The sequence below is a fragment of the Botrytis deweyae genome (assembly GCF_014898535.1).
Source record: "Botrytis deweyae strain B1 chromosome Unknown BDEW_013, whole genome shotgun sequence".
Classification (NCBI taxonomy): domain Eukaryota; kingdom Fungi; phylum Ascomycota; class Leotiomycetes; order Helotiales; family Sclerotiniaceae; genus Botrytis; species Botrytis deweyae.
In genome coordinates, this window is record NW_024066220.1 from 89,832 (window position 1) to 98,456 (window position 8,625).

The window sequence follows — 8,625 nt, forward strand, 5'->3', positions numbered from 1 at the left end:
AATATTTCGCTCTGCTTGAAAAAACTAGATATCTAAATAATTATAGAAAAAGATTAGACGAAACTTTAATAAAGATAAAATATATCCTGGTACAAAAGGAAGATCAGATATTCATTTCGGGGCGAGCTAGCTCGCCAGTGTTTCGGAGCGCCTAATATTTTCTATTATTCTTATTACCTATTCTAATACTTTTAATACTTTTAATACTTTTAATACTTTTTAATACTTTTAATACTTTGAATACTTTTAATACTTTTAATGATTTTAATGATTTTAATGCTTTAATGATTTTAATGATTTTAATGCTTTTAATGATTTTAATGATTTTAATGATTTTAATGATTTTAATGCTTTTAATGATTTTAATGATTTAAATGATTTTAATGATTTAATGATTTAATAATTTTAAGAATGGTAATAAGTTGAATGATTCTAATAATTTTAATGATTCGAATAATTTAAATGAATTTTAATGATTCTAATTAATTAGATGATTTAGATTATTTAAAATATCTAAAAAATATAAGAATAGAAGAATTGATTTATAATTTATTAATTTAATTTAAATTTTAGAAGAAGTAAGAGTTAAATTGCATCTCTAATAATAATAATATTAATACTAATAATAATAATAATAATAATAATACTATAATAATAATAATAATAATAATAATAATAATAATAATAATAATAATAATAATAATAATAATAATAATAATAATAATAATAATAATAATAATAATAATAATAATAATAATAATAATAATAATAGCTCTTTAATTTTGAAGAATGAAAGAAAAACTTTATTCTTTATTTTTCTAATTCTTTATTTTATTCAGTTCTTTATCAAACCTGTAATAAAATTATATACAGATTATATGACTATATACAAATTGGATTCCTGAGTATAGAAAATATGATGTATATTCCGCTATATAAAAAGTCCGTAAAATTCGACGCATAAGTTTCTTTCGCTACGCTCCGAAACATATTGTTACAACAAGCCGATTTATTACATTGCCAATACTAAAATCAGAAAGAAAGTTGCTGGAATTGAAATATGATCCTCCTTGAGGCAGATACAAGCTCGCGAGTAAAAGTACTACTGACTAGACTGCCTCAGCTTTTAGGTTCTCCTAGGGAATAGTGTCGATACTTAATGATGATATGATAGAAACTTTTCGATGCGCAATGATACTTTGACTAGACTTCTTCAGATTTAGATCTAGAGTGACCATCTCAGAGTTGGCCGGTAAATTCCCGTGTAATGTGAGATTCATTTCGATGCTATACTGCTACTAACATTCCAATATTCACCCCCTCACGAGAGCAATATCAACGTTGACCGAATTGGCCTCGCTAACCTAACCTATTTAAAAGGTTCAAAGAAGCAAACGACAAAAAGCTCTTGGGTAATGAGCATCCACCTCCACAATCCGAGCCTCCTATAAAATGCCATCGCTAGCAGCCCCAAGGACAGCAAAGTTTCCTCACCTCGGTTCTAACTCAACGCCCTAGTTTCAAAAAAAAAAAATACTCCCTTTTCGCTGCATTGCCGGCACTTCTTTTCTTCGTTTCCTCTATTTCCATGTCTATAAATCTAACCGCCTTCTTACAAAATTGATAAACAACTCAGACCACCTCGAAACAGACCAATAATTACTTCTGCAAGTCCATACAGGTAACCGATAAAAGTCACATCATGTAACTTGCTTGCCACACAAGTAGTTAGGCATCTCGTCACTTTCTTCACTACTGTTGCCTCCGTAGTCGGGTAGAATAGTTTTGCGCTTCTTGGATCTATTACGGGTGCGTGTGGAACGTCGCGAATATTTATCCCTTTCATTCGCTACATGATCTTTCCCCGATGCCGCATTTTCATGTTCCATGATTGGCTCAGACTTAGACAATTCAGAATCTTCTCTCCCCAAATCGGAAGATGGATTGTCACCAATGATAGTCTTCGGGACGGTTTTGAAGTGTTGTGCCAATTTTGGTTCTGGATTGGAAACCTGAAATCCATCCTTGTGCTTCTTCAAAGCCGACCCAGCTCCCAGCCCATTCAAAACATCTCTTACGGTTGTAACAGCGCCAAAGATTCCTCCTTCTTCGGTAATCGACGCGACAGCACTTTCATGGTTTTCGAGGACGCCGGCGGCACACGCGTCCTTCACCAAGACGCAATCAAAGTTGTTATCATTGGCATCCCTCATTGTACTCGTTACACAAACGTCCGTTGTTACACCACATATGATCAGATTCTTGATACCTTTGATATTGAGCATAAGCCGGAACTCTGTGTGTTGGAAAGCGCTTCGACCTGGCTTATCAATAACTGGCTCATTTGACCGAGGCGCCAATTCATCGATAATCTCATGTCCTTTCTCCCCACGGATCAAAAGACGTCCCAGTGGGCCGCGATCACCAATACCAAGTCCAGATGAATTATTTCTTGAACGGTACCTCTCACGCTCGGAAAGGGTGGACAAATCAGGCCGATGGCCTTCACGCGTGTGGTAAATTGGATATCCTTTGGCTCTGCAAGTGTCGAGAAGTTTTCGAATGTTGGGAACAATATCGAGAATTGGCTTATTGTCAATGTTTTGCTTTGCCAGATATCCCTCGGCGGAAGCAACTGCAGTGGAATAAAATTAGTAGGTGCGCATAAATTTGATTTGTATCCATGGTAAAGGGGTCTGAAATCAAATGCAAGAGGAATCATTGGAGTCTCTGAGCTTCCCTATGAATAATAAATACTATGCAGGATTCATTATCGGCATTCTACCTAGGTAGTACATGCTTATATGAAGGGGGTGTTGTGATATGCCTCACATGGATTATGTACGCCCAACAACGGAAAAGAGAAGAGAACTTCAAACTTACAATCTTTCTGCATGTCAATAATGACTAAAGCGGTGGTAGATCTGTTCAGTGTACCGTCATGAGGCCACTTGTAAGGTACGGCCTGTATCTTGGTGTATCTTTGCGGACATACCACAGCAGGACGATGCTCGATATCAATAGCTCCTCGTTCTCGTAAAGCAGAGGGAGACATTCTGAAATTTTGGCAGTGGCTTTGTATTGAAAGTGAATGTGGTGGATTTCGATGGAAATTGAGAATTTTTGATATGAATGAAGATCTCTTGGACTTAACAGCTTTGATGTTTGCTGCAGATACTGCTGTAGCTGCTCGAGTTTTGATTTCGAATTTCAACTCATCAATCTCGTCGTAAATCTTCTCTGAAGTTAATGATGCATCACCATTGGTACGAACTATGGAAAGAATTTGATGATGAGGTTCAACAATTGGAAGAATGGCAGAAGAATTGGTATGAATGTTGATTGACGAAGGAGTGTTTTGCGAAGACGATATGATTTGTTGATAAAGACTTGGGCCATTTGGTCCTTCCATTTTGAAATATCTTATGTAGGGGTCAACGACTACCTAGTAAGCAAAACCCGACTAAGCAGAGGTGCTTATTCGACCAAAGTTGGATTCAGCCAGATGAGGAAGGAATGACAGATTGAACCAAGAGAGTATCTTATAATCAAGCTGAAAACAACAAACAAAAAGATGGCAGAGTATAAATATGTTGAATGAGAGATAGGTTATGTATACTATACCAATTCGACTTGTTGGTTGATACATATCTTAATCTGACAAGCTTCTTGAATTTGATAGGCCAAGTCAAAAGTCCGATCATGTACTGACTGCAGGTACAGCTGGATCTTGTTCCTGCCACGGGTACCCACGAACACATTGGGGGAAGCTCCAAAGATCATGGCGTAAAACTTCAAGTGAAGCAATCATCATTTACGGCTCATTGCAGGCATATAGTCATGCTGGCTTTGATTGATTCAATTGACTAAGAATGAATCTCCGTGGAGTATCAAAAGAATCTGACAAGTCCCAACTTCCCTTCCTTGAAATTGTATTACGACATTTACTCATCCAAGTCAGTCGTCTATTTGGTGAGATTCTGCACAAGCCTGCTCTGGTACCTACCTGCAGTGCAAAAATCCGGGGTAGTACATGCGGGAATCTTGCAGATTCTGGAATGGGTGTACTAGCCCAGCCGATATGTTGGTCCTACTCAATTGTAGATCAGTACATGTAGTACAAACCAGAATTTCGGATTAGTATTGAAGGGGGAAAAAAGATTCATCGAATGAGATGTTGGGCGGTGTGCAGGTTCCCGTCTCGTTTCACCAGAATGAATAATGGAAAAGAAGAATGGCGCTGGACCTTGCGTAGGTCCCATGTAGATATCCGACGGAAGAAAAAGCCTGCTGAAGCAATTCCCTTCTCCTTTTTCCCCGCGGCGATGAATCTTGTGGGGCCGACAGAAACGGCAAATATTCAGAGCGTCGAGAAGGGGGCTCTTCGTACGAATTAGTTAGCTCAACAGCTTGAGCTGAGAGGTTCCAACATTGAAGCTCAATATTGGACGCTGGTAACGTTGTTGGCACTCGCCTGAACCAAAAGAGCGATGGGCTCAAAAGGAATGTTTCGTGTACATTTTCAATATACTTAGCACAAGAGGCAACGCGTGATATTGATGCCGATGAGCAAATGATGAGACTCGGCCATCTTCGGTCGGAGGTATGCAACATCCCTCTCGATTTGTTTGAAAACAATCAATCAATACTTCCTTGCAATTCAATCGTGTTACGATGATGAATTCTATCACATTTCAGATTTGTATCTAATATTTTTCGCACCTCGGACTTCAAGGGTAGGGAGGCAGTTTTCATTGATATTAGATGGAGCTCAAGTCGTACATCAAGACCAAACCACGTTATGGCGTCTGCGGTGTGTCTTGCTTGTAGATTGAGGCGGCCGAGGAGGTTATCCGATTCGAACGAAGTAATATCATAACCAAGATTCCGGGCAGTACATTTCCATTCATGTATTTACAGGCAAGAAAACAAGCAGGTTCGAAGGCCGACGAAGCCAGTCGTAGTACCATCTTCTTTGTAAGATTGCCATATCACGAGAAAATAACGAAACGTAATAAGTTTATGTTGATGAACAACGGAATAAAACGCTTAAAAAAGATCGTCTTGTGGAGAGTATTGCGGGCAAGCCACAGATAAGCCTAAAAAATTATCCTAGCATCGTTTGCCCCGGACCAATCCATTCCCCAATCATGACCCCATCAACCAGATAATCCAACGCTCATCGAGAGAAATGTTCCTCATTCTTCATTCTTTTCTCCGATACGGTAAGTCAAAGACAAGGTGCTAGATACAAACATGCATAAACGAAGCACCATCATGGGTTTGCCGGAGGGAACCGTGATAGATGAGATATTGATAGCAGATTGATAGAGAGATTGCTATCGGATACAAATGACAAGATAGAAATTCATATCTCTCTCAGCTTTTGTATCTCAATGACATCCCACACCACAGTCCTAGTTAGCTAAGTCAATATCATTCGACGAGGGAAAAGTCTAACATGGCTATTTCACAGTCACCCCGGCAGTTGTAATGTTGCATCAAAAGTTGCGTCCTCCCCATCCAACTTCTCCTCATACCCGTCAACATGATCCCGATAAGGTATAGATTTCTTGCAAGATGTTCTGGATGAGTTTATAAATACCTTGGGTTGTATCCTCGGTCATATGTCTCTCCACTCCTTAATCAACAGTACAACATATCTTGGAAATTGCCACCACCCTGTTCCAAAGCTGTGGTATTGGAAATCTTGACCTCGAGTATCTGCATTTCATTGCGAGGAACAAGATGACAGAAGAAGGGGTTGTGGGAAAAGCCTTCCCTCCAGGCGTGGCCGAAGATGCCGCCCTAGAAAATATGGGTTATCGTCCGGGTAAGTTGACTTCCTCATGTTCTGATTATCTAGTTGGCGTACCATCTACACATGCCGTCATTTTTGATCATCTGCTGATAAGCATAATTTCAGAGCTCAAGCGATCTTTCGGTCTCTTGGGCATGATTGGTTTCTCCTTTTCCATTGTTACGAGGTAAGTGTTCTTCTGCGTATGCTGTGCATTCTCTAAATCCCAACACCGGTGATCGGCACCGGCGCTGCAACCTTGGAGCAGAAAAACGTGGCAAGATGGGACGCTTAACGCTTGCTAACGGCTTCGTGCAGTTGGAGTGCCCTCGGTGGTGTGCTTGTCACAGGTGTCAATGCTGGTGGTCCACCGGTAGTGAGTAACCTTTCACATTTCTCATTCAGATCTTACCATGCCTCCAAATCCAGGCTTAATTCTCCTATCTATGGGTCGATTTTGAGAATCTTAGTTGATTCTCGAGGATGTTCATACATTGCACTGCGCTGGTATTGCGACATAGCCCCAAACATGTTCCACGACGTCCGAGACATATGAAGTTGTCAAGAATGACAAAAGTTATCTGCTATACGACTCGAACTAACATTATTCGTTTATGCAGATGATTTGGGGCTGGGTAGGCATCAGTCTTGTTTCCCTCTGCGTCGTCTATTCCATGGCAGAAATGTGTTCTGAGTACCCCGTTGCCGGAGGTCAATACTCATGGGTCTATATTCTCTCGCCGAAATCGGTGAGGAGACAATTCTCCTATCTTACGGGATGGTTTATGATCATCGGTCAGTCATATTCTGTCTCGTCATATTAGCATCGAATCTCAGTTGTACCTGAGATGAAAAGTGATACCAAAGAACCATCTCATGACCTTCCATGAAACTTGACCCCATGTTCCCTGTTTTTCATAGCAACGATTATGACTGACGTTTTGTGGTACGCGTATAGGGATTCTTGCCATGGGCGCAACGAACAGTTTCATCGGCGCAAATTTTATCCTGGGCCAAGCGAACCTCGTTAATCCATCCTACGTAATTGAGCGGTGGCACACGGTTTTGGTAGCTTGGGCAGTGACTCTCATTGCAACATTCATCAATTTGTGGGGGTCGAAGATTCTTGACAAAGTATCTGCAGTTGCGCTTGTCTTCAATATCGCCTCGTTTATTGTGACGGTTGTCACTATCTTAGCATGCAACACCAATAAACAAAGTGCTAGTTTTGTCTTTCAAGACTTTCAAAACTTTACTGGTTTCGGGACGGCTATGGCTGGTATTATTGGAATATTACAGCCGGCATTCGGCATGTGTTGTTGTAAGTGTTTCTTACCATGCTGCCTTTATCATGGCTTTCTCTACTATCTCCGCCAATTGCCCGGCTTCATTTGATTCACCACCAGGCTAACACAAAATGCCCGACTAGATGATGCGCCATCCCACATGACCGAAGAGTTAAAAGATGCTTCCAAAGAAGCTCCTCGCGCGATGGTTCTCTCCGTCTACATTGGAGCCATCACAGGGTTCATCTTCTTGATCGCTGTTTGTTTCTGCGTTGGCGATATTGATGCTGTTGCTAACACATCGACGCTGGTTCCTCTAATTCAAATCTACGCCGATTCAACCAACAGTCACATCGCAGCATGTTTCCTAGCGTCCATGATCGTAGTCATCAACGTCGCATCTTCCAACGCACTGCTTGCGGAAGGAAGTAGAAGTCTTTACGCATTCGCTAGAGATCATGGACTTCCATTTTCGAGCCATATCAGTAAAGTGAGCGCCAAGCATCAAGTTCCCGTTGTGGCTATTATTATTGGGACTATAGTACAAATGGCATTTAACAGCATATATTTTGGCACAGTAACAGGGTTTAATACTGTAATCGCCATTGCGACAGAGGGATTTTATCTTTCATACGCTATGCCTCTTCTCGTGCGCATAATATCTCACATCAATGGATCGCATCGACAACTTACAGGTCCTTGGGCGATGAGACCAGTCGTCTCATTAATGGTTAATGGGATTGGTCTGGCGTATTTACTTTTCGCATGTATTACTTTTAATTTTCCATCGGTGTATCCGGTTACGAGCGAGAATATGAATTATACTTCAGCGGCTATAGGTGTGATTATGATGGTAGCGGCGGGGACCTGGGGAACGACTGCTCGAAAGAGGTTTTCGGGGCCAGAGATTGAGGTTGTAGACGTGGTGACGGGAGTGGAGAGGACGGATTCGGATGAGATGAGTAGACGAGAAAAGAGGGAGGAGAAGAAGAGTGGATGAGTGGAAGGAGGAGAGATACGGTGATGAAATTGATGGATGATCAGAAAGAGAAGATGATAGAAATGGACAAGTCAACTTGTGGCGGCGCACTTAGAATTTTCTGTATGCCTGATTCACGTAGACTATTTCATGAATACTATTGATGCCCAACAGTTAGACATCTGAGATCGCTCCTCGCGCCATCAACATTATTTGCATCATATTTTCGATTGATTTTGACCCGTGACCTTGTCACCGGGTACGTTGAAAATAGAAACCAATCTTACATTTCGAAACGTTAACGCGGTCAGATGTAATTCCATACATATTTTGATTGGAGGAAACAATTTAGAAGTGGGATATCGTGTCAATGCGAGGATTTGCCGGGTGAAGGCTGGGATTGAAATTGTAGGATCAAAGATCGGAAATTTCTTTGTGAGAAAAACAAATATTATCGACGCATCTTTGTGATATACCTACCTCGCGAGCCTAGGTAATTACGAGAAGTAGAGAGATGTAATTTTTGGAAGGGATTTTGAGGACTTTGATGCGGTCCTTGC

The 8,625-nt window shown here is 40.7% G+C and overlaps 2 protein-coding genes across 2 annotated transcripts; one reads left to right on the top strand and one right to left on the bottom strand.

Annotated features, from left to right (window-relative positions):
- Window positions 1-1,700: 1,700 nt before the first annotated feature.
- EAE98_006182 (uncharacterized protein) lies at window positions 1,701-3,412 on the bottom strand (the record flags this gene model as incomplete). Its single annotated transcript, XM_038953804.1, has 2 exons — window positions 1,701-2,635; window positions 2,884-3,412. The coding sequence occupies 2 exons, from the start codon at window positions 3,410-3,412 to the stop codon at window positions 1,701-1,703; spliced, it is 1,464 nt and encodes a 487-aa protein (XP_038809594.1).
- Window positions 3,413-5,748: 2,336 nt separating this feature from the next.
- On the top strand, window positions 5,749-8,086 carry EAE98_006183 (uncharacterized protein; the record flags this gene model as incomplete). Its single annotated transcript, XM_038953805.1, has 6 exons — window positions 5,749-5,833; window positions 5,927-5,987; window positions 6,119-6,176; window positions 6,421-6,595; window positions 6,759-7,121; window positions 7,230-8,086. The coding sequence occupies 6 exons, from the start codon at window positions 5,749-5,751 to the stop codon at window positions 8,084-8,086; spliced, it is 1,599 nt and encodes a 532-aa protein (XP_038809595.1).
- Between the last annotated feature and the right edge of the window lie 539 nt (window positions 8,087-8,625).